Source organism: Polypterus senegalus, chromosome 18 (assembly GCF_016835505.1).
Source record: "Polypterus senegalus isolate Bchr_013 chromosome 18, ASM1683550v1, whole genome shotgun sequence".
Lineage (NCBI taxonomy): Eukaryota > Metazoa > Chordata > Cladistia > Polypteriformes > Polypteridae > Polypterus > Polypterus senegalus.
The window spans coordinates 10,780,745-10,807,178 of record NC_053171.1 but is presented as its reverse complement, the minus strand read 5'-3'; the positions used below and the strand labels follow the sequence as shown (position 1 = coordinate 10,807,178).

Here is a 26,434-nt window from a genome sequence, read left to right as displayed (position 1 = left end):
GGTGTCCCCTGCTGCACTCGGGTGCCAATCCAGGCGGTCCGTCGTGCGGTGGGTGCTGTAATGCCTTGTAATCGGCGCCTGCTCCCAACTACATTGAGGGTTGAGTTATTCTGGTCGCCAGGATGTCAATGTCCAGGTGACTGAGAACATTCACAGAGATGCGACAGGTCGCTACTCTCAAGATTAATATCAAACATAAATCTCTGGGGTGTTGCCCTGTTTATATCCTCAGTTGGCGCGTCTCATTCAGTGTTAACGTAAGGTGCAAATTTCAAAATTAAAAAGCCAAGTGGATGGAATGAAGGACGTGTGGACAAACATTGTGCTGCAGTACGAACTACAAGTGGTGTCAAGTGGCATCACACTTCTCTTTACAAGGAGCGCCTTTACAAAAGAGTAAAGTTTATAAACGCTTGTGTAAAATAATTTTATTAATGGCAACAATATATACAGTATATACAGCAACATGTACAAGACTCGATCAGCATGCAAGTGTGACGCGTGTGGCTTATTGCAAAGAAGGCCGACGATGAAAAAGAGGAGCTGAAAAGACAGACGCTGTTAGGGAAATCTGGCCAAGTTAAGGTAGCAAATGAAGACGGGGACACAAACACGGGGGACACAAAGTCATGCTTTAGTTCTCAGGCGTCTTTGTGTGCGTCTGAATTATTTGGTATATTTTTACAACTCGTCTATAATACAAGAGGTGCAAGGGCCTGCCAAAGAACCATTTCATGGGAAATAAATAACCTTGAGGGTTTTAGCAAAGGTTCAGCTTTAAAAGGAAAAGAAAAATCAATCAACTACCTAAAAGTGTGAGGAATTAAACACTAGACCTGCAAGCTCCTAAGGTCCCATCGACACGGACACTGCAGCTGAACTGAAAATCCCAACCTTTTAAGCCCTGTGCCGCGAGTTTAGATTTTTGCAGCTCGTCCCTTCTCAGATCAGATGGGCTGTGGGCTCCGTACCGCCGTCATCAGGTGGGACTTGTAGGTTTTGCTCAGCCCCGTCATCCAGAATTTTAAAAGCTGAATGTTGTCCTCGTCGGCAGCTCCCAGAATGCCAAGCAACTTCTGGGTGTCCTCCTTTGGCCGACTGTCCACTTTTGTGAATTTGAACAAGACCTTCACTTTGCTGTGGACGAACACGACAGAAACACGTTAATTGGTTATGCGGTGCTCTCACGCGAGACCCCCCTGTCCAAATAATAAGAGAACAGCTGACATCAGACTAAAAAGTGTCAAGAGCTTCACTCACTTCATCCACTCCTCCTTCAGGCATAGGAGACAGTGGTCTACCACCTGAACCGAGAGGTTCTCATTGGATAAAGCCACTTCCAGCTTGTTCAGTAGTGTTGGGCCTAGCAGGAGAATAGCAGAATAAATCAGGCAACAGGCAGGTGGGACATAGAAAGTGTGAAGGAAAGAAAAAAAAAAAACTAGTTGCAAGCTACGAAGGGTTAAAAGCCTTTTTGCTCTAAAGGCAGGTTATTCATACAGGCGTCTGTCATAAGACAGGGTGTAGTAAAAAAAAAAAGTGCAATCTGTGACAATAGTAATAACAAAAATTATACTAATAGTAGCAACATCTATGGAGGGCTTCCAAAATACTTTTAATATGCAACCACTGGACAATTATCCATCCATCCATCCATTTTCCAACCCGCTGAATCCGAATACAGGGTCACGGGGGTCTGCTGGAGCCAATCCCAGCCAACACAGGGCACAAGGCAGGAACCAATCATGGGCAGGGTGTCAACCCACCACAGGACACACACAAACACACCCACACACCAAGCACACACTAGGGCCAATTTAGAATCGCCAATCCACCTAACCTGCATGTCTTTGGATTGTGGGAGGAAACCCACGCAGACACGGGGAGAACATGCAAACTCCACGCAGGGAGGACCCGGGAAGCGAACCTTTTACTACGTGAAAAATACAATCTATTCAAATTAAGTAAACCCTTAAGTGAATTTACCATTAACATGAACTTTCTAAGACTGACTCTTACAATCATCATCATCTTCTTTCGGCTGCTCCCGTTAGAAGTCGCCACAGCGGATTGCCCAGTTTTATTTGTTGTCCCATTGATAACTTAACCGACTTGGATTATGTGAAACGTAAACATGAAATATCTATGAATTCTATCTAAATTCCATTTCTATCTGTGGCAAAAGGAAGCGCCACCAACACTGCTATCACTCCATCACACCCATTTGGCTACTTTTCCCTACCTTTGTCAGTAAGCAGTGGGCTGCCACTGGTCACGGTGAACTCATACTGGGATAGGAGCTCCTCGTCAGTGGCAGGCAGGACCATCATGCGAGTTCTGGGGTGAACATCCACAAGGACACTGAATTCTGTGGACAGGACAAACAGCACAATTGTCAGCTTCTTGCAGGGTGCACGTCCACTTCTGTTTTAAATGTACTGACTTTACATTAAACTGTGTATCTAAGGGTGAAGCGATTAAAAAAAGTGCAATCTGCAATAATAGTAATAACAAAAATGATACTAATAGTAGCAACATCTATGGAGGGCTTCCAAAGTACTTTTAATATGCAACCACTGGACAATTACTACGTGAAAAATACAATCTATTCAAATTAAGTAAACACTTAAGTGAATTGACCATTAACATGAACTTTCTAAGATTGACTCTTACAGTCATCATCATCTTCTTCTTTCGGCTGCTCCCGTTAGAGGTCGCCACAGTGGATCATCTTCTTCCATATCTTCCTGTCCTCGTCATCTAGTTCTGTCACCCCCATCACCTACATGTCCTCTCTCACTACATCCATTAACCTCTTCTCCTTTTACCTAGCAGCTTCTCCCAATATACCCAGCATCTCTCCTCTTCACATGTCCAAACCAACACAATCTCTCCTCTCTGACTTTGTCTCCCAACCATCCAACCTGAGCTGACCCTCTAATGTCCTCATTTCTAATCCTGTCCATCCTCGTCACAGCCAATGCAAATCTTACCATCTTTAACTTTGCCTCCTTCAGCTCTGTCTCCTGTGCCACCGTCTCCAACCCATATAACACAGCTGGTCTCACTACCGTCCTGTAGACCTTCACTGTCACTCTTGCTGATACCCGTCTGTCACAAATCACTCCACCCTGCCTGCACTCTTTTCTTCACCTCTCTAACAATAATAATAACAATAATAATACAATTTTCACCTGATTCACTGCAGTAGGCGGATTAGGAAATGGAGCTCAGACAACAAACCCAAACAAGCTGCTTATCTTCTAGGATTCAAATTCATGGCCTACATGTAGAGTTTCTGTTCACAGAACATACAACCTATTGTGCTATGAGGATGTCCCATACCGAGATACTTGACTGTCAGGGCTTATCATCCCATGTAGTCCCAGTGCCAAAGAAAAGGGCATTCCATTGACACCAAGTACTTCAGACCAGTCGCCCTCACTTCATACATCATGAAGACCTTTGAGAAGCTAGTCCTAAACCCCCCTGGTTTCAGTACATCCTGATCCTCTGCAGTTTGCCCATCAAGCACATACAATATAGGTGTGGAGGAAGCTCTAATCTACATGCTCCACAGCGCCTTCACCCATTTGGATAAAGTTAGCATCGCAGTTAGGCTCAGGCTCACATTCTGTGACTTCTCCAGTGTATTTAACACCATTCTGCCTCATTGAATGGAGGGGAGTAAAACTTGAGGCTATGCCCCCCAAATCTCCAGGATTATGGACTCCCTGGTACTTCGTGAGGCTCAGGGACTGGTGGTGTTTTAACACTGGAGCATCACAGGGAACTGTCCAGCCTCCCTTCCCATTTACATTTCACACAATAGACTTCTAGTAAACTGCCACCACTCTCCATCCCAGGCTGCATTAATAATGGAGAGGAGTCAAGAGTACATGAAGGTTGTGAAGGATTTAGTCTTGTGGTGTAACTTAGTATCAGTAAGACAAAAGAGCTGGTGGTGAACATCTGGCGTGACAAGAAGCATCTGAGACCAGTCACCATTCAGGGGAGGACAAGGAAGTGGCGCAGAGCTACACGTACCCTGGGGGTTCACATAAACAACAAGTGGATGGACTTGAATCAGTTTCCACCCAAGTTCCTATCATATGTATTCATCTACAACATGGCCAATGGGTATTCAACCCTAGAAGGTTAACACCTCAAAACATATGAAGAATGTAACTTGCATTGAGGAAACATATAAAATCAAACAAAAAATTGAATGCTCTACAATGGCCCAGTCGTGCCCTGGTCTAATCAATAATGTATTAGGCACACGTGGACTAATCTACTTTGAAGGTAGAACCTGGGCCAAATGTGCCCTGCCCAGGGTTAGAGAATGACAGTAATAGATCTTCTTTATTTCTGTTATTTTTATTTCTGTTCATTTTTGGCACATACTATAATCTCGCTGGTCATCATGTTACACTTGTTAAGGAGTTTTTACTGATCTCCTTATCTGTAATTTTTTTTAAATGTTCTTTAACTTTTTTAGTGCCAAATATTCTAGCAACTCTTGCGTAGAAGAAGCCTACATGTGTTATCTGTACAGCTCACCTGAATTTGCCACATGTGCTGGGACGGTCACAGAAGGGCTCAGTCCCAAGAAGTTACACCGGTAAGCCTCCTCATACTGATTGCTGTAGGAAATGCAGCGTACACAGCCTACGGGCAGCAAAGCCTGGTAGGATGGGACAACAAAGAGTGACTTCTTGGGATAAATTGACTTCACCATGTTTATGAAAGTTAACGGTTGCTCACCTTAAGTACATCAAAAGCAGATTGGATCAGATGAGGGTCTGATCCCCTCCATATCATCTGGTTTCCCATTAGGACATGCCAGGCTAAGGTCCTAAAATCAGAAGCTCCCAAGACCTGTACAAATTCGGGGGAATAAAAGCAGTTTATTTAAAAAAAAAAAACAAATACCAAACAAATTTTAATTTATATTAGGGATACTCACATGAGGTTTTTTTCAGGGCCAATATATTTAACATTTCCTGTTACTAGAATGGGACAATTCCAATTTTAATATTTATCCTTTGTGAAGGACAGGACCTATGGGCTGGCATCCCTTCTGGAATGGGTACTGGTCCACTACCTGGCCAGGAGGCAAGTATGAAGAAAAGACAGAACAATTCCGGTCTTTGTCAGGAGGCTGGCAGAAGATGCCAACAATATGAAGAATGTCTTAGCATCCCAGCTGGGATAGAGAAATTTTTTTTTACCAGGACGAGAGACCAATAAAATGGAAAGACAAGGGGAGACAACTGGACATGGCCACAGTCTCCCCCAATATGCTAGATGCAGAATCTCTGCGCCTTGGTACCCATACGGACACCCGCAGGGCATGCTGGGAACTGCAGTTTTGTAGAGCAGCCCTGTTGGGCTCCATGGGGATTCATAACCCCTACTTTCAGGGACTTCCACTTGACCTGAAAGTGCTTCCAACAGGCTATGCCCTGGCACCAGAAGTTCTCTTGGGTCCGGTTTAAAAGGTGCCACTCTGCATTATCCAGGAGAGCTGGGAGTCTGGTGGAAGACAAACATAGCTCGCCTGGGAGGAGTGGAGGATGGAAGAAGAGAATTGTGGATTATTACAAAGAAGCCTTTGTAGACGTAATTTATTGTAATAAACCTTTTATTTGAACCCAGGACTTGTGTTACTGTGCTTGTGGCTGAGGTCTGGGGTGCTGCAAATCCCTTACAGGTCACACCTTTACATTTTTTTTAAATACTAAGCTCCTACAATACTAGCCGTGTAGAATTTTTAAATTCTATGAAATTATCATCCTTGGTATTTATACAGACAACAGGTGACACCTGTGCATGTTTTATTAACAAAATGAAATTCTGTAGGCTTATTATTTGGTGACCATAAAAAAAAACACTAACAATAATAAAATCTGTTTAAAATATATACTTTAACTATGTACATAAAGCATTGATCTGTAACACATATAAATATTTAAAATTAAAACCTCCATGAGATAGTTTTCAAGAACATAAAAGGCGGACGTTTTAAACACACAAGATTAGCGAGTCTTCTAATACGAATTCTATAAGGGTGTGACGTTTATTCTTACGGTTTCTGTTTCCGATTCTCGAGTGGCAGAACTCCAGCCTGAACAAGCCTGACATCACTTCTGCCCTGCCTCGAGTTCAGCCTCTTCCACCCAACCAGAAGAGCATCTACTTTGTTGGGCCCTTGAGCAAGGCCTTTAACCTGAAAATTACAATGGTTGATTCTGTGCTCTGACCCCCAAAGTTCATGCGAAAAGACAATTCCCCACAGGGACTAATCTATATATATCTATATAAAAAAGCCAACTACCACTGACTCACTCATCATGAAATCTCCCAAACTATGAGGACTTGGTACTTGAAATTTGGAATTGTAAGTTACTCTTGGCCCAAGAACCTCGGCCTCTGCTTTTAAAATTTCGTGGTCCAAGTCCCAAAGATTTAGAAATGGCTTTAAATTTTTATAGCTTTTAGACCCGTTTGTATGTCTGTCCGCAGTAATTTCACGAGAGAAGTACTAAACATGTAGGTTTGGATTTAGTTTGGGACTAATGGTTAAATGTTTTTATAATTTGCTTGAACATTCCATTGGATTTATTAGCATGAATAGCATGAATCTGAGAGAGACTCATCAGGCTGCAGGAAGGGGGGGCGGGGCCCTCCTCACTCACACGTCTGCCTCCGGGTGTAACCTTAACTCCGCTTAGTTGGCGAACGAGAGAACTACTTAACGGATTTAGATCTTTTTTTTTTTTTTTTCAGAATATGGGGAGAAGGCCGGGGATATACTTAACGCTAAGAGACGCATCAGCTTGAGGATGCTGCTGCCATGCAAGCAATGTGCTGTCTATACTTGCTTGTGTACTGTTAGTAAATCTGGAAGATTACGGCAGGTGGCGGCACGAGAAATCATCACAGTGAGAACAAAACATCCAGTTTCATTGTGTTGTGAGTTGAGGGAAGAAAGATGTTAAAAATAAAAATCATTTGCATTCGGATGCTGTTGCAAAGGTACCAAAAAAAAAAAAAGATGGCAACAGTGACAGAATGTGGAGACAGTATGTGATGCCTTTAAATGTATCTCATCACTACGATTGGAACTATGCAAGTCTTGTATAGCCCTATGTGAAAAATGGATGAAGAAAAGCAGCATGAAGACATCTGCATGTCAGCATTTAAGTTTCATGATTTGCTTCACCACATTGAAGCACACAGATTGATCCTGTTGGAGCTACAAGTCTGCCGTCACATGTTGATAACAAACAATGATGCGGACGTCACGCACCAAAATCTGCACATACATGCCACCCATATTTTTGCTGGTACTGAAACTTGCACACGCGTCACGTTCATTTCTGAGGACATATACATAGAACACGTCAAAAGCATACTGGGAACGAGTAGCAGCCATGATGCGTGCGCGTACACATTCTGAGAGTGAAGTATACACCGGCCCCAACTCTTCTTTTTCTGTTCTGTACCCGATTCTTTCAAGTCAAAATGTGACCAACTGTACTAAACATAAGCTTGCTCAAAGTCCACAGTCAAACAAGGAGATGTTCATTTTAATCAAAGGACATAATGAGAAGGTCTGACCTCATAAAAGCAGTTTCTGTTTAAACGTCTGCCAAAATGTACCTTTCAATCGGGATGAGGGGGCTCATTTTCTTCTTAAGTTCATATGGACAACATATTCCGTACATCTGCAGTTCCTCTGCATGTACTGTATGATTACTCAGGATTTCTTTTTCTCATTCACCCCCTTCCAGTCATCTGACCGTGACTCCTGCACTCGGCTTTCCGTTAGCTAAACCCTGCGAATTAGCGCATTTCCAGAGGTCTCTGAAGCCCCTCTTTTACACCACCCATGGTTTCAATTACTATGTTCACATCGGTGATGAAAGTGTCACAGGACATCCCTGAATTATAAAATGAGGAAATACGCAGATTCTTATGTCTGAGGAGATCCTCTACTCTGGAAAGGGCACTAAATACAATAACTGGTTATCTTGATCACCGCGTACGGCTCTTCTCACACATTTCCTGTCGTCTGTCCGCATGCCCTGATGACCTCCGCTTATTTTCCATCACTACTCCTAATCAATCTCTTTCACAAGCCAAAGACTTGTCTTATTTGAGAAAATCCAGATATGTAGCCGATCAAACCTTTCTAGTTTTTGCTACATTAGCCACTTCTCTCGCTCTCTCATTTACTTTACAAGTAGTGACATAACCTGCTTAAAAAGTTTTGCGTTTGCAGGACAGACTAACAGCAGATTCTAGGATACACCTCTGTGCACACCTGTCCATCTCAACATAACCTCTGAGCTCAGTGCAGCTGACATTATGTAAGTGGTGTTGTGCTTGGGTGTTCTGGGGTCCCCTAACAAGCTCAACTGAGACAAGTACTACCATTCCGGGGTAGTAGAGGGGGTGTTGTCGCTAACGGTATCGTCTCCTTTTTCAACAGCCTACAGAAGACTCCCAGTGTGGTCACTTCCACCCGGCTAGGACGTCTGGACCAAGCCCCGCCCCTTCTGGTCATTCCGCCACACACTGCAGTGACCCAGGAAGGTGACGCCTGATTGCTGACCAGGTCCCGAGTTCATCAAGCGCTACAAAACCCGAGCGAGAAGAAAGAGTTGAAAGCACATTTGGCCGATTTTGTATCCACATCTTTTCAGTTGTGCATTATGCGCCTAATTTACTTTTATTTACTGTAACGTAAATAAAAGTAAATTAGGCGCATAATGCACAACTGAAAAGATGTGGATACAAAATCGGCCAAATGTGCTCCTCAGTGCCTCCTCAGTGTTACATTTTTTCTTGAATGAAAAAAAAAAACGTTAAAAGTGTTGCATTTTTTTGGCTTGAAAAATGAAATATTTACTAAATCTCATCTTTCTACGTACAAAACATTAAAAGTACAAAGTCAGAATATGTAGAAAGTATAATAATAATAATATTAATGCTAAAACCGCATATACTGTCAAAATGTGGTATATCTTGAAGCATTGTGAAATACACAATCCAACGTCATAGTCGGGATAATAGCACCCTGATTCCTTGCAGATTTTCTTTTCAGACTAATCAGCTCACAATACACATGTGCGATTGGATATGCGCGTCACTTTCAGATTCATCAGAATCAGTTTTTCGATTTCACTGTTGGCTTCAATTTCACTGCCTGAAGACAAATTCACTTCATCATCTCTAATCGTTTCACTGTCAAGAGCGGACATCACCTGGGCTGCCTAAAAACATTTCTTACGAGGCTAGGAGAAGGCGTGTCTGCACGGTTGCCTGGGCAACACTCGGGCCTGTCGCTTACACAAGACACACCTATACAGTTTCCTGAGCAACGCTTGGCACGAACGCTGTTGGCACTTTTATAGCCCGAGTAATCCTCAGATCTAATGCTTACGTGAGACACGTCTATTCAGTTGCCCGAGTGACGCTCAGGACTAACGCTTTTAGCACGGTTTTTACAGCCTGAGTGACGCTCGGATCTAACGATAAGGAGGTTAAACAGGGTTACCAGGGTGGTACCCCAACATTTCTTCCTGCTGGTAACTGTTTCCTTGCTGCCAGTCAACGATGAAACAAATATGACACTGCCAAGGTTAGACCGTCTCTCTCTTTCAACGTAGATGCCAAACAAGAATGGCACCGGTCAGCGAGGCTACCATGATTGGTGAAGATGTGCAATGGCTTATCAGTCTCCAAGGCATTTTACAAAACCGACCATTATTAGAGAGTGGAAAGACAAAATTGCTCTGGTTAGAAAAACATCCTTGCCTGTAGAATTTGCAAACTGACGCTTGAAAGATACTGCAAATATGTGTCAGAAACTAAAGGGAGTCATTTTGCTTTAAAAAACTAACATTATATGTGGTGTAAATCTACTACGACACATCAGCCGCGTTACACCAGCCCCATTATAAAGTGTGGTAGCAACAGCATTAAGGTTGTGTGTGGGGGCTTTCAAGCAGCAGGGACAGTAAATCTGATTGGCACTGATTGAAATAAAAGCAGCATAATACAGGAGGGTCCAGGAGGAAAACCTGTCCCCCTCTACCAATAACCTTAAACTGGGAAAGGAAGTTGGCTTTCAACAGGATGATGACCCAAAGCACACCGACAGATCAACAATCTGCTGGTTTAAAGTGATAAAAACAGATGTGCTTGAAGTTTGCCAGTTAGAATACGGACCTTAACCCCACCAAACGTCTGTGGCGAGACCTACTGGTGCCCACCAAATAACCTGGAACAGCTCGAGCTTCATCAGATTATCAGAGACTTATCCAAATAAGACCACTTTCTGTAAAGCTCTGAGAGGAGTTTCAGTGAAGTACTAAACTTACAATATTTACAAACAGTTCAGGTTGTTGGAATATATTTTTTAACAGCTTATAATAATCTTTTTTTTTTTTTGTTTAGGCAGCACTTTGAAAATTAATGTTCCATTTTCAAATACAAAATCCTAGAAAAACTGGTCAAAATCCCAGATTGTGACAATCATTTATATGAAAAAAAGGTTTAAAAGGTTCACTACTTTATTTCTGAATATGAAGACATTTAAAGACACATCCTGCCTACTGTCACACATCTGCCCAGGGGGTGGCGGGGTGCACTAACGCTCTTTCTAAGTTCCCTGCAGACCTTTCCTGGGAAATCCTACCAGGAGCCACCACCTCCACTCGGGACAGCCCACTTCCGGTCTTGTCTCCAAGGACGACATCACTTCCGGTTTTGTCTCCAAGGACGACATCACTTCCGGTCCTGAGCCCGAGGACGACATCACTTTCCCCAGACTTCCTATAAAGCCTCACACCTTTTCACTGGAATTCAGTTCTGTTTTGGACTCGGTCTTGTAAACTTGACCAAAACTATAAAGAATTATACGGGTGGCTTCCCCAAACCTTGCCATGTCTCTTGTCCCTTCTTATTACGCTACCTAAACCCACCGCCACCTACCTGTCTCATATGTCGCAGAGACTTGTACTTTGAACCCCTGTATTCTTCTCGTCGGCTGGAGTCACTCCACTCTGGAAGATGGGTAGGGACTGATGGCCAGTTCTTCTCCCTCACATTCTCTGACTGGCACTCTGCAGTTTGAGGGCTGTCACCTTCAGCGCCTTCCCAGCCAATCCGTTCCTCCTCTTGTTCTGTGGGGCATCCATTAGAACATAGCGTAAGAAGAATGAAGAAATAACTCTGATTTCTTACTTCTGCGTCTACTAGACAGAGAGTAAGTTTGGGGTTACTTTCTAACCTTTGCCCTGAAACCTTACTAATGATTGTGTTCTGGTAACGAAAATATCTTAAAATTAGGCAGTTAAGATTAATGATTTTCTCTGTGGCTAGTCAAGTAGTTAATTCATTCTTAAGTAAAGTAATACTGCCATACATCTACCATATCTTAACACTCTTACACAAAAAACTGCAGCCATTGTGGCCCTCCGGGACTGACGCCGCTCACCCCGTGCCTAAGCACAATAAACCACCCCGCAAGGTGTAATACAAGTATAGTATCATTGCTTTTTGGACAGATCTATAAATGAAGCATTGGGGGGTTTAAGTGTTGGACTTACAGTGGACTCAAAATGGGGTGTGGGCCAAACTGGGAAATGTGTGCTTTACCTTTACTGTCCAACACAACACACAGCGACCCTCACACTAACCCTGTATGCATAGTTATGGAGCAGACCCTAGTATAATGTGGACTATGAAATTCAAATTATTAAGATATTGTTTTGATGTGGGGCAGCACGGTGGCACAGTGGGTTTGCTTACCGGGTCCTCCCTACGTGGAGTTTGCATGTTCTCCCCATGTCTACGTGGGTTTCCTCCAGTCCAAAGACATGCAGGTTAGGTGCACTGGCGATCCTAAATTGTCTTTGGTGTGTGCTTGGTGTGTGTGCCCTGCGGTGGGCTGGCGCCCTGCCCGGGGTTTGTTTCCTGTCTTGCGCCCTGTGTTGGCTGGGATTTGCTCCAGCAGACCCCCATGACCCTGTAGTTAGGATATAACAGGTTGGATAATGGATGGATGGATGTTTTGATGTGTGCTCACTGCTACAGAACAAGCAAAGGAAACTCTACCTTCGAAGAACATGAAGATGGAACAGAACAGAACAGAACAGAATGAAGTATAATTTGTTATACTTCTATCCTGAAGAAAGTCTTCTGCCGGAGAGCAGAAGACTGATGCGTCTGTGGGGATTACCTGAATTGATACTACTACTGAAAATCTGAGCATAAGCAGTTAACAAAAGGTCACCAGCATGGCTGCTATTAACCTCCTTAGAATGAAATTCTCCCGTGGAAAACTGAGCCAAAAGCATCACATTTTTTCAGCAACCAAACAAACGTTATTATGCATCACAGAAACATGAATATACCAAAATGTCAACACGATCACAAGCAGGAAAGGTACGTCTAGTGTCGACTGCTTGGTACACATGCTTCGTGTGATGTACTTTGAAACAGTCCCCATTGCAAGTAGGCACTGTTAGGGCAGATTTTTAAAGATATTTTTGAAAATTTTATCTGCTGCTTGCATCAGCGCCTGAGCCTGATCTGAACAACTGACAAGGCCCACTGTGTGACTGCAGCCTACTACAGTTCCAGGCTTAGTGACTTCCATATTTCCCCTGACACAATCATTGACAGTTGCTGCATTGTGAACAGTTGTTAGGAGGCAGACGTCTTTTCTGAACTACTTTCCACTTGACTGCAATCATTTGCCTTTCTGCCATGCACCTACTGCACCATCCAATAGCTTGCATGCAATCAGAGTCACCAGTCATATCATAGTGGTTTGGTCACACAAGGCCATATGCATCAGTTTTTATCTGAAGTACAACCTCTTGCAGTTCAGGCGAGGTACAGAAACGCTACATTGCTGTACAGTAATCTCGGTCAAGAAAATGGTCTGCAAGTGACAGCATAAATGATGTGATGAAGCCATATGGACTGTACTTGCCATCCGACTTAGTGGTGTGTAAAGCATCAACTTTCAGATGTACCCAGAGCTTGCGTCGCACAGCGAGCAAAACTTGATACCGAGTCATATCCACGACCGACAGCCTTTCTTGGTAACCCAGGAGACTTTTTTTCCAATACTTAGTATATCACGACTGGGAACAAACACCTTCTGCATGTTTTTGATGATCACTTGATATATTTTTCTATAGTTTATGCAGTTTCAGTGTAGGATAATTGATGATTGGCTTTATCACAGTCGTCATTATTAGTGAAATGCAAGTACAGTGGAACCTCAGGTCACGACCGTAATTCGTTCCAAAACTCTGGTCGTAACCTGATTTGGTCGTGACCCAAAGTAATTTCCCCCATAGGATTGTATGTAATTACAATTAATCCGTTGCAGATCGTATGAACTGTATGTAAATATATATTTTTTTTAAAGATTTTTAAGCACATAAATAGTTAATTATACCATAGAATGCACAGCATAATAGTAAACTAAATGTAAAAACATTGAATAACATTGAGGAAACCTTGAACAGAGAAAAGTAACATTGTAAGAATTCACGCTATAGCCTTACGAACCGCTCGCTGTAAACACCTTTTTTTAATGAGTTTTAAGCACAGGGGAAAAAAATGAACATTTGAAAAATCCGTAATTTAATAAACCACCAAGAAAAGTAACATTGCAACAATGCACGCTATGAACCGATCGCTGTAAACAGAAGTGAAGTGGAGGTTAAAATGCAATAGAAAAATGTCTTCATTAAATACAAGGTTAAAACAATGCTTGAATCAGTCTCTTTAAAAACAAGCCCAGTGCATTCTTTACCTGCCTTACACGGCCAATCCCCCTTCTCTCTCTCTGTACAGGGTGAGACTGAACACGTGCGGAAATCATTGGTGCGTACGAACCAGAAGGGAAACTGACTTGTTCGTATACCGAATGTGTGGTCGTGAACAGATGCAAAAGTTTGGCTAACTTTTTGGTCGTAACCTGATTTGTACGTGTTCAGAGACGTTCGTGACCCGAGATTCCACTGTATTTCATAATGAGTGAAAAAAGACACTAAGTCATAACTTTGCCGAAAATCGGTGTCTACCAACAGCTGGTTCGTGAATCAGCGCCATCTCTGGACTGGCTTACCCACTACATCCTGCAGTATCAGGACACTAATAATAACACCCACGTGTGGTCTGCAGTGACGTGCTGCCTACAATTGGGAAAAGTGAATGGTTTGCTTTGATTTCTCAGACACTGCTCGACATAGTGATTAGTTTGGAAAACTCTTTTCTCCACCAGACGATCACCAACTTACAGTCGAAAATAGTCCAGATGATCAAGACCTACAGACACCTTTAAACTGGAGTCACCTATAAATGGGAAATAGGCTTTTTGCTTGCATGCCATTGCGTTATTGGTTGAAGGTTCCACATCACTCAAGAGTACGGATGAGTTACTATTACGTGGTGGAATGCACAGAAATATTCATGATTTTTTGCGGCGTGATGTTATTTCATCCACTTGACAGCAGTAGAATACTGTCCCGAGAGTTATTCAGGCTTAACATTATAAAGTGAGTCGTAACCATAACACTGAATTCCGAACCAGAATCACATTCTGGGTTAAAAACAAGGAGGTTACGAACTTACCAGGAAGCCCACAGTCTTGGCTTGCCGAGGACCCCCCAAGTGGTCAAACTATTAATGAACATTGACTCATAAATCAACAATGGGAGCTGGACATACCGGCTTGTCTCTCCATCATCACAAGGGTGTCCTCGGTAGGTGCCCCCTCAAGAAGCTTCTCTGTCAGACGACTACCACAGGCCTTCAGCAACCTGGGATACATTAAAGAGAAGGTGGAATTATTTAAGGTTAGCTGGCAGAAAAGGATCAACCAGTAAGGCAGAGAACCTCACCAGGAAAAGGAGATGTGCAGGTGGGCCCAGAGGGCACTCTCCTTCGTTAGTGAGGTCAGGCTTCGAGCCGCATTGCCACTGCGCTGATGTGGAAATGCTCCAGGAGTGAAAGCGGTGTTAATCCTCTGTGAACGCTGAGGACAGCCAAACTGCTCACTCTCAAAGACCTGCAATGGGAAAAGTACCAGCATTTTAGGATCTGCCTTCTGGGGTCATTTCTTAGCTGACAGAGATGACCTGCTTGCTTCCTAATTTCATAATACTTGAAAAGATAAATGGCTATAGTCTAGTTTTGTTAATATAGGCAGGAAATCACAGGCTACACAATTCACACTACATTAGACCTCTCCGTCTATAGCTGTTATTTATATTACTAAACAAAATACACAACAAAAATCATTAGTGCTCTCCCCTCGACTTTCTTGTATACTCGGATATGAGGATGGATACTTGAGGAGTAAAGACAATGATTATATTTTTACAATAGTACCTTGGTATACGTCCGCTTTGGAATAAGTCCAACTTGGTATACGTCTTGTTTGGACGCGAAAAATTTTGCTTAGTATACGACCTTTGTTTGGAATACGACTCGTGTGCTAGAACACCGCGCGATACCCTTGTTTACCTCTCTCGAGACAAAGCCATGACTGCCCACGAGCGTCAGTACGCCAGCTGCTACCATTCAGTGAACAACTCGCACTATAACTCTTATGTGAATTTTCACGTGATTTTGTGTTTTTTCGCGTAAATTTGAATTGATAGTTGAAAAGTATGAAGGTGGCATGTGTATCCGGGACTTGGCTGCTGCATGCCGTATGCCGAGAACGACGGTATCTGTGATTGTGGAAAAACAAAGATGTTATTAAAAAGTAAATTGAGGTTACATTTTCATTTATTTCATCTGATTGCTTTTGTATTTATGTAGTTTAGTATTAAGCAGTATTTAAATTATTTTATATAACCCCATCGATGTATAATATGCCAATAACAATAGGATTTTTTTTTACAGGAACGGATTAATCATTTTACCTTTATTCCTTATGGGAAACATTTGTTTGGTATACGTCCTGTTTGGTATAAGTCAAAGGATCTGGAATGGATTAAGGATGCATACCGAAGTACCACTGTATATTATTTACATTAAAGAACCATCAACAACCAATCAAATCAAACTAATAATATATTGAAGAATTATTATAAAAGTAAAGTTGAATAAATCGGACTCTGCAGTTGCATGAGTAAAAAAGTACCACTTCCGGTTAGTGGAAATAGCTCATAAATTTACATTTTGTACCAAATACTTGTTTGTAAAATTTGGTTGACCAAAGTGAAAACGTACTCAAGTTATTGTGTTTACATACACACATATCCGCACAGAAAGACAGACACACAAACAATTTCAAAAATGGTATTTTTGAATTCAGGGAGGTCTAAAACGTCGAGATTCATGAAAACCTCGAAATGGAATTTTTGGACAATTACAATACTTTCCTTATACCTCGTATACGAGAAAGTCAGGGAGGTCTAAAACGCTGAGATTCGTCAAAATCTTGACATTGAACTTCTGGACGATTACAATACTTTCTCTATACTTCGTATATGAGAAAGCAAAAAGTACAATTTCCGGTTAGCGGAAATAGCTCAGAAGTTGATAGAAATTTACGTTTTGTACCTAATACTTGTATGCAAAATTTGGTTGAGCTAAGTGAAAGCGTACTCAAGTTATCGTGTTTACACACACAGACAGACACACAGACATAATTCCAAAAATGGTATTTCCAGACTCGGGGCAGTCTAAAACGTTGAGATTTTAATCAAATTTTTGGATTAATACAATACTTTCCCTACAAGAAAGTAAATCAGACTCAGGGAAGTTTAAAACGTTGAGATTCATCAAGATCTCGAGATTTAATTTTTGGATGAATACAATACTTTCCCTATAACTTTGTATATGAGAAAGTGAAAAGGAAATTTTATTGTATAAATACAATGTAGGGAAATAGAATGGAAGAAAAACACAAAGGTAAAACAACAACAACCACCTACAGCCCCACCAGGCCTTGCTATCTACCCATGGGGTACCTGGTCCACTACCACATGATTACATATTACGACTCAACTCTCCTTCCTCTCACATCTCGTATCCCTCACCTAGACCTACACCTTCTCTTTCTATAGCCACTTGAATGTTTGTCCAGCACTTCTGCTAATTCCAAGTTCAATGAAAAAGTGCATAAGAGGCAGTTTAATATTTCATGTCTGGGCGACTTACTGGAGCATTTTCAGGTGTCTATTTAATAAGCTACACTGACCTTCTCAGAGCCCTCTCCTGCAGTGCCAGGCTTTCCTCAAACCCTGAGTTTTATCTGTCATTTAAGGAGCCAATTAACTCTCCACTTCCACTTACAATGCAGAGGACTCCCTTCTTACCACCTAATGATTTGGTTTACTTTCAACCTTCCACTCAGTGTTCCCTACTGACCTGCATATATGACTGAGCCCTTACAATTATTACTTCAAGGGGACCTGTTAACAATACATGGTCTACGATAGCAGGAAGCAAACCTACCTTTGCCTTAACGTGATGTTATTTTCAGGACCTATTAACTTTTTCCTTCAGGACCTTGTACTGTTCCAACCCTGTCGTGTAGCTGTTCCTACCTGCCTCCATTTCCATTCCTGACTGACCATTCCTTTACACAACTCAATGTTAATAATTTACTTTTTGTCCATCCTTGATCACAACAATGTGCTCTCCGGACCAGTCATGGAATTAGCCCCATCCCCTCTGATCCCCAAGCATATTTCACCTTGAGAGCTTTGCTCTGTAGCCCTTCAATTATTGTCTTGACCCTGCCCAACAGGAAAGGCCATGAATTGATGAGGTAAATGCGATCCATGGTAACAAGAACCAGGCTATACCAGCGTTGAAATCCCCGTGCCCGGCTGTCCTTAATGAAGAAGGTGTGGCTGAAGACAAACCCGTGCTGCTCATCTCCAAAGAAAATCGGGCCTTCTCGACCTGGGCATACCTAGGGAGAAAGTGAATCATTAAGAGCAGGCCTGAATGACCTGGTAGACATGAAACAGACATACAAGGTTACACACTTCACAGCTTAGGCTTCGCACACAGGCCTGTCGGACAATACTGAACAGCTGGGGATGCTGAGGATGCTGGTGGCTAACGTATTTGATAGATGTCTCTCTGTCATGGCTGATGAAACCAGGGTGACCAGCAGGAAGTGATCGGCATCCCTATGAGGAAGGCAGAAAACAAATGTTTCATTAAAATGTCCATGTAAACTGTATGAAATACTGAAATTGGGGGGAAAAAGGGCACTTGCCTCACACATATCAGCTCTTTGAGGAGCTGGGCTTCCTGCTGCTGAGTTCTGCTGGCTGAGATTGGGGTCTCTGGCACATGCCGTTATGGTGATACCTTCACTTTCCCCTTCACCTTCCCCCTGTGGAAGTGGGTTGGAGCCCCGACTGGGTGGAGAAGAACCATCTTGACAGGACAGTCCAGATCCAGACCCGAGGCCTCCAGCTTCAAGCGGGGTTGGGGAATGGAGAGCTTCGGTGCAGAAAAGGGTCCGTGGACCATGCAGTTCACAGAAGTGGCAGAGAGCCACAAGGGCATTCATCAGACCTAAAGAGAAGAGCCAACATCCACTATTGGACAATCAACATTTCTCACTTTCTGTAACACAGTAGTTCATTAACTCTTTGAGGACTGAATATTTTTTTCCAAAAAACTCAGTTTTCTGAAAAGCACACAATGTACTGGCATCACACATAAATCATGATAAAACATCTGTTGCTACATGCTGTGGCTGCCGTTGGCACCCGTTTGGCATCTCTGGCAGCTCGATGGCCAGCAGGAATGCACAGCGGGCCGGCTATCTCTCTGTCTTTGCACAGCAGTCGCAGTGTGATGCAATATGGTTTGTACCTCTTGTCATCATAAGTGGTGGTCCTCCTAGGCGAACGCTGCTGTAGGCATATCAGCTACACAAACAAGTTCAGCACCACCATCAGCTGGGGACCGAGAAGCTGATGCTGGTACCTCACTTTAAGCACAGGGAAAAACATGAACATTTGAAAAATCTGTAATTAAATACAACCAAGAAAAGCAACATTGCATGCTACGAACCGATCGCTGTAAACAGAAGTGAAGTTGAGGTTAAAATCCAATAGAAAAAAGTCTTCATTAAATACAATGAGGTTAAAACAATGCTCGAATCAGTCTCTTTAAAAACAAGCCCGGTGCATTCTTTAACTGTCGAATCGGCCTCACGCAGCCAGCTCTCTCTCTCTCTCGCTCGCTCGATGCACAGGGAGAGACTGAACACGTGTGGAAATTACCGGCGAAAGCGAACCGGAAGGGAAACTGGCTTGTTCGTCCCCCGGGTGTGTGGTTGTGAACAGATGCAAAAGTTTTTCGAACTTTTTGGTCATAACCCGATTTGTACGTGTTCCGAGGTTCCACTGTATTATGACAACAAATCAGAAAGATAGGCAATTGCAATAAAAAGGTGCATGAAAGGAAATTTGGAAAATAAAATTCATAAGATACACCTGGAAGCGTTCAGGAAGCACACACTTTGCTGTCCAGTGCAAGTATCCTATAAGTATGCTCAAACAATTATATGATAATTTTCTATCAAATAAAAAATTATGTTACAACACCTAGTAGGCAAACCTCATATATACAAGGGTATATGTGGGGCAAGAAAAAAGAAAAAAAAAGTTATTCAGCAATGCCCTGTAGAGAGAGACATTCCAACCTACTTACCTACTTGGAAAACGTCTAGCAGCACTTGAGCTTAGTTCAGCCAGCGGTGGAATGGTAAAACAACACAGACACACTTTGTATGCCTCCGCATGCTGTTCACCTGTTGGCAAGACCAGCGAAGAAAACACGTTAGCAATTCAGCATTTTAACACTCCCAGTTCGAGTTACACACTGGTTGACGAGTAGAAGGACAGCCGACGTCATGACACACAACCGAGCAGGTCGTTTTCCAAAACTCCTGTTGACTCCACACACCAAACATAAGCTGATCAGCAGACTGGTGAGCCACTCACAGAGACCAGGTCACAAATTTATGGTGTACAGACCGATGAGCAGGCCCATTTACGATTTCATGGGAGCACTAAGTAAGATATCTACACCCCACTCTCTCCTCTTTTTTTCTGTGGTTAGGACCCCATCACTGATGTGATGAGTCACCCTTAATACATTGACTAATCAGCAAGGACTCAATACAAACAGAGGAGTGAGGTTGGGGGCATACACTGGGCGCTGCCGCACCCACCGGAAAACGAACCACCTGGTGAGCAGCGGGTGACACCTCAGCACCACACTGGGACAGTGTGAGGTATGGTTCTTATATCGTAGATTTTTTTTCCCTTTCCAAGGATATCATCAAAATGATTTGAAGCCTAAAACTGATTTTCTATTAAGGGTTTTAATAAATCAAACAGAGCATGATGAACACACACAGGTGTAAATCAAAACTAGCTAGATGGAGAACTGCTGCTGGCTACTTTGTCGTTGATATCTTATTACTAATAAGGAGCCATTAGAACAGTGAATGCAGCTGTTTAAGTCTGAAATAAGCAATTAAGGGTGGGGAAGCTTAGCAAATGAGACCACCAAAATGAAGCATCAAAATGTCACTTAAGCAATAAGAGCTTCATCAGCAATAATTGACTTCTCATTAAGAAACAAAAACCTGCAGCCACTGCGGCCCTCCAGGACCGACATTGCCCACCCCTGCTTTAAGGTATCAGAATGCCACGCACAAGGGCTGTGTGGTCTCGCTGCAGTGGGTATGCTCAGAATGATCAGCAGACATGTTATGTAAGTTCTTTACACTCACCTTACAGGTGTACCAGGGTTCATCTGCGTCAGGCTCCTGTTCAAGTTAGAAACTGGACAGAAAAAAAAGAAAAAATGTTTTCAATAATATTATTTTATTCACTTCAGGTTTTCATTGCAACACGTACATTACAGATCAGGAAGACATGCAGTAATGCACGGTATACCTTCATGTTTTAGCGGTGTATGCAGTTGTCAACCGACACACAGAAAAGGTCCACAAGAGCTGGTCTACTACCTACAATGGCCTTCTTTGATGTTAATATGGAAAATTAGCACTTGGCAACCTCAACCACCAGCCCAGTGGTCCACACACATTGAATCTTAGTGGGCTGTAGAAGTAGAGCAGGATGCAGTCTTGAAGCAAACTGGATTAAATGGTTGTCGATGAGGACACACAACTAGTAATACAGGATTTAAAATTAAGTGTGATAACTTTATTATTAATATAAGATAACTGTACTAGAGACTAAGGACTGGAAAAACACTGGGGCAACCGCTGTCCATAAATGTTGACATATCATCCATGTTGCGAGTGTTATAATCCTTTCTTGCACTATACTTTGTAGTTTGTACTATTACTATGGTACTTCTTCTTTCAGCTGCTCCCGTTAGGGGTTGCCACAGCAGACCATCTTCTTCCATCTCTTCCTGTCCTCCTCATCTTGTTCTGTCACCCCCAGTATATCCTCACTCACCACATCCATAAACCTCCTCTTAGGCCTTTCTCTTTTCATCTTCCCTGGAAGCTCTATCCTTAACACCCTTCTCCCAATATACCCAGCATCTCTCCTCTGCACATGTCCAAACCAACGCAATCTCGCCTCTCTGACTTTATCTCCCAACCGTCCCACCTGAGCGGACCCTCTAATGTCCTCATTTCTAATCCTGTCCATCCTCGTCCCACCCAATACAAATCTCAGCATCTTTAACTGTGCCACCTCCAGCTCTGTCTCCTGTGCCACCGTCTCCAGCCCATATAACACAGCTGGCCTCACTTCTGTCCTGTAGGCCTTCCTTCCCTTTCACTCTTGCTGATACTATTAACTATTGTACTCCCGAAGTGGCCATGACAGATTGGGTATCTTGCATCTGTGAAGAGGATCACTTGTGCTCTGTTTTAGGTGTTGTATTTACCCCATTTTTTTGTTTGACACCCATTACACTCCTCAACTTCCTAGAAAGGGGGTCTCTCTCTCTCTCTCTCTCTCTTTGAATTGCCTTTACCAAAGATTTCTTCCATTTTCTTCCCCCTACAAAGGGCATATTTTTTATTTGGAGGGGTTTTTTCTGGTCTTCTTATGGAGTCAAGGCAGAGGGGCTGTCAAAAACAGGGCCCAATACGGTCCACTGTGGCACTTCTTGTGTGACTTTGGGCTCATGGCAGATGGCTGTGGTCCCCGGCCGAGCTCCCAGGAGGACCAGAGGAGGGCTTGTGCCTCCTCCAGACCGTGAGGGGGCATGCGTCCTGGTTATGTTGGGGGCCTCGGGTACAGGGCTTGGAAGCCCAGCCCTGTAGGGACCCGTGGCCACCGCCAGGCGGCGCCCCAGTGCCTGAATATCCCGGGAGCCCGGCACTTCCGCCACACCAGGAAGTGCCGGAGGTGAAGACAACAAGGGACACCCGGACGGCTTCCGGGTGCGCAGCCGGCACTTCCACCACACTGGGGTGTGGCCAGGACTAATTGCCGGGAAGCAGCTGGAGCCCATACGGGTTACCATAAAAGGGGCCGCCTCCCTCCAGTCATTGGTGGATGTCGGGAGGAAGCAAGACAGAGCTGGAGAGAGGACTGGAGGCGGCCAGGAAAGAAAGGCATAGAGACTGTGAGCCCTGGGCATTGGGCTTCCGCCCCACCAGGGTGAACTTCTGGGACATGCTATTGGGCCACCTGGAGTGCTCCCGGGTGCAGCTTAAAAGGGGCCAGCTGCCGTTACTCCAGGATCCAGAGTCGGGAGGGAGAAAGATGAAGCTCGCCAGAGAAGGAGTGGAGGTGAAGAAGAGGAACGAGACAAAGAAAGAGAAAGAAGAAAAGTACTGAGCTGCTTTGTGTCTGTGTTGCCAAGGGGAGCGGGAGAGAAGCGCTTCCTTGCCCACTTAAGTAAATGCGTGCTGTGTGTGTGAAACCTGTGCCTGCAGTCGGCTTGTGTCGGGTTTGGGTGGCTAGAGGGACCCGGTCAGACCACAGGCTCAACCAAAAAAAGAAATTATTGCTGTTGTTGTGTAAAACTCGTTATGCGCCGTTTCAAGATTTAAAACTAAGATTTAAGAGGAGTGAGGATCGATCTGTTCTTAATTCAATTTTTCTTTTTGTAAAAACTTGATTGCTTTGTATGGATTGTAATAAAAAAAACAAAAAAACTAAGATTTAAAATGGACAATCAGACAATCCCACCAGCTCCAAAGCAAACACATTCTTGCAATTCCCATCACTTTAAAAAATTTAACTTACAAAATGCAAAACAGATAACAGGGTTTCCGAGGAGCGATTTATTATAACAACTTAAAAATATGTGATTTAGTTAAAAATTTGCATTACATTTTTGCTGGTATGTTATTCTTGTAATTCAGTTGTCGTAAAATTCAATTGTGGATCGAGTATCTTCTATAATACGCTGCCGGAGCTGTTCGTTTGTCTGTCCAGGATTTTAAATCACCTGTAGCTCGCAAACCGTTCGACCGATTGACCTGAAATTTGGTACACAAATACTACTTGACATCTACCATCCGCTTTCTTGGGATGATTTTCATTACTCTTTTAATTTTTATTTTATTGTAGAATCTAATCTCAGCAGCGGGCAGCAGGGTGGCACATGCATATGGGTGCCGTTCTCATTCCCTACCATCTTCGCCGTCACTTTCCCTACCTCTTCATATCTTAAATCATTCTTGAGGCAGATTGAAAACTTAAGTGCCAGCTTAAGTAAAAAATGAAAGAAAAATGTACGAAGTAATTGGAACACAAACACTGACTTCATCAGTTTCAACACAAAAAGATGGCCGACGGAAGAAGAGAAGCAGCGGGCCGCTAGGGTGGAGAAAAGAAGAGCTGATCAGGAAGCTGCAAGCGTATCAACCTCTGAGCAAACGAATGGTAAACGTACAGCAGAAGAGGATTAAAACTAGGAATACTCAATTTGCATTCTGTTATTTATTGCTGCTATTAATTATTTATTAGTGCCACTGCTTCAGGCAGGAACCTCTGCCCCCAGGTGACACCCTCTCGCCAAACATAATCTATCTTTCCCCTTGAGATTTTTACATTTTTTTATTATTACTGGGTGGAAATCACTAAATAAAAAAACCAAAGCCACTGGACGTGTACTTCACAAAGTTAAACATTTTAAGAAAACGAGTAAAAGTCCGGTGTCGACAGCGGCTGTAAAAAAAAAAAACAGAGGTTAGGATACCAGCAGGAAAGCCGATTTGTCTTTCTGTTATTTAAAATGAAATGATGCATTTTCATACATTCCTGTTTCTTCGTGTGACGTGTTGCACGATCATTTGACACACAAGTACAAATTTCACTGTGTTGATGTAGAAGTGGCATTGACAGGCACGACTCTCACACTGGCAGCTCAACTGTGATACTATGAATGACTAGCCGTCTCCCGTGGCATCAACCCGCGTAGAAGTTAAACAGAGACAGTGAGGAGGGCTCTGCCCGGCTGCCCGCTCCTGACGCCACGCTTTCCCCTCCCCTCGGCCTGTTGAGTGTCTCTCGGATTAGCGTGAATAAATCGTTACTGCAAGCGAACTATGATACTTAGAGCAATGAGAGAAGTCGCAAAATCGACCGGAATGTTCCAGCAAATTATATCAAAATACCCATCTTAAATCCGTTAAGTAGTTCTCTCGCTCGCTAGCTAAGCAGAGGCAAGGAACGCCCCGAGGCGGGCTTCTGCCCAAAGTGCCTGCAATTCCGTGATGCCCTACTGCTAACTCATCTATTTAGTTAGTAGTACTATTTATTAATGAATATGATTTAAATTTATTAGATATTTATAATTCTATTTTTAAATTTATAAAGTTATGTGCCGTTACTGTCTCTTAATATTCATCTCAAGGAAGAGGCACAGGAGTTGGGCAACAATGCATATTGTAAAATACAGTACATTATTGTAAAGCCCAAAAATCACACAAGAAGTGCCGCAATGGGTTCATCTTTCAGCAGGACAACAACCCTAAGCACACAGCCAAGATATCAAAGGAGTGGCTTCAGGGCAACTCTGTGAATGTCCTTGAGTGGCCCAGACTTGAATCCGATTGAACATCTCTGGAGAGATCTTAAAATGGCTGTGCACCGACGCTTCCCATCCAGCCTGATGGAGCTTGAGAGGTGCTGCAAAGAGGAATGGGCGACACTGGCCAAGGATAGGTGTGCCAAGCTTGTGCCATCATATTCAAAAATGACTTGAGGCTGGAATTGCTGCCAAAGGTGCATCGACAAAGTATTGAGCAAAGGCTGTGAATACTTATGTACATGGGATTTTTTTTCAGTTTTTTTATTTTTAATAAATTTGCAAAAATCTCAAGTAAACTTTTTTTCACGTTGTCATTATGGGGTGTTGTGTGTAGAATTCTGAGGAAAAAAATGAATTTAAGCCATTTTGGAATAAGGCTGTGACATAACAAAATGTGGAAAAAGTGATGTGCTGTGAATACTCACTTCGAATGCTTGGCCAGTCTTTACCTGCCGTCGGGGGGTCCACTATCTGTAATCTGAATGGACGGTACGGCTATATATCATGCTGATCAGACCCACATTCAAATAATCAGACAGACGGGATGTTATTATAATTTACCTCCCATCCAAATAAGGTAAAAAAATTATTTTCTATAAACGTGAAGCTTAGCTAAAACAGACAGCTGAGATGACCGTCGGCGCCTTATACATTGAATACATTTCACTGTTCGCTTTGAATGTGACAGCAGTAACCCCACAGATAATACAAGTCAGTGTCAATATGGTGGCGGTCAGGTGACAGGCAGGAGCGTTTCCATGATTTCACTGTACTCTTTACACGTCACACTACTGCTACCGTTCTCGTCTGTCCTTCCAACTCGCTCCATCGCCGGAGTCAAGGCGGTCATGAGCGGACAAGCACAATACTGTATGTCGGACTGATCATCAGACCTTCAGTTCGCTTTCCTTACCGATTTCAGTATTCACGGGCCCTCTCCTAACGTAACTGCCCTAAGAACACGTGCTGATTCTCCAGTCAAATCTGCGCCTGCACTCGGGTTAAATCGAACTGAATTCCACAGTGCTGACACCGAAACGTCCCACTTGACACCAATCGTGTGACCAGCCCTGGATGCGTAACGGAATCGCTGGTCTGCAGCGGACAGAAGGCGCATTCAGCAGTTGGACAAATAACAGCAAACGGATAAAGCGACTGCTACTCACCGGCTGTCAGCTCTCCACGAGGATTATTCAGCTTCCCTCAGATACAGACTTGGAAACTCTTGCAGAGGAGCTCTGATCTTACCGCACTGCTCCTCCGAGGCACATCTTCTGTTTTCTTTCGTGGCTATTCGTCCATGGAGGTCACAAGCTCCGTCACGTGTTAAGAGCTGTGGCACATGACTTGGATATGACAACGTCTTTTT

At 43.2% G+C, this 26,434-nt stretch overlaps 1 protein-coding gene across 2 annotated transcripts; it reads right to left on the bottom strand.

The window, feature by feature from the left end:
• Window positions 1-408: 408 nt before the first annotated feature.
• flcn (folliculin) lies at window positions 409-26,434 on the bottom strand. 2 transcript variants are annotated; one of them, XM_039741224.1, is made up of 14 exons: window positions 26,232-26,434; window positions 20,825-20,876; window positions 19,739-19,834; window positions 18,284-18,588; window positions 18,048-18,194; window positions 17,750-17,971; window positions 14,940-15,106; window positions 14,767-14,858; window positions 11,008-11,198; window positions 4,768-4,881; window positions 4,564-4,687; window positions 2,243-2,368; window positions 1,261-1,363; window positions 409-1,137 (listed from the first exon to the last, which is right to left on the bottom strand). In XM_039741224.1, exons 4-14 carry the CDS (start codon window positions 18,581-18,583, stop codon window positions 948-950), a joined length of 1,776 nt encoding a protein of 591 aa, XP_039597158.1. In that variant the 5' UTR covers window positions 18,584-18,588; window positions 19,739-19,834; window positions 20,825-20,876; window positions 26,232-26,434; the 3' UTR covers window positions 409-947. The 2 variants fall into 2 exon arrangements, with proteins under 2 accessions (XP_039597158.1, XP_039597157.1); XM_039741223.1 differs by having other exon boundaries at window positions 19,735-19,834; window positions 26,232-26,419.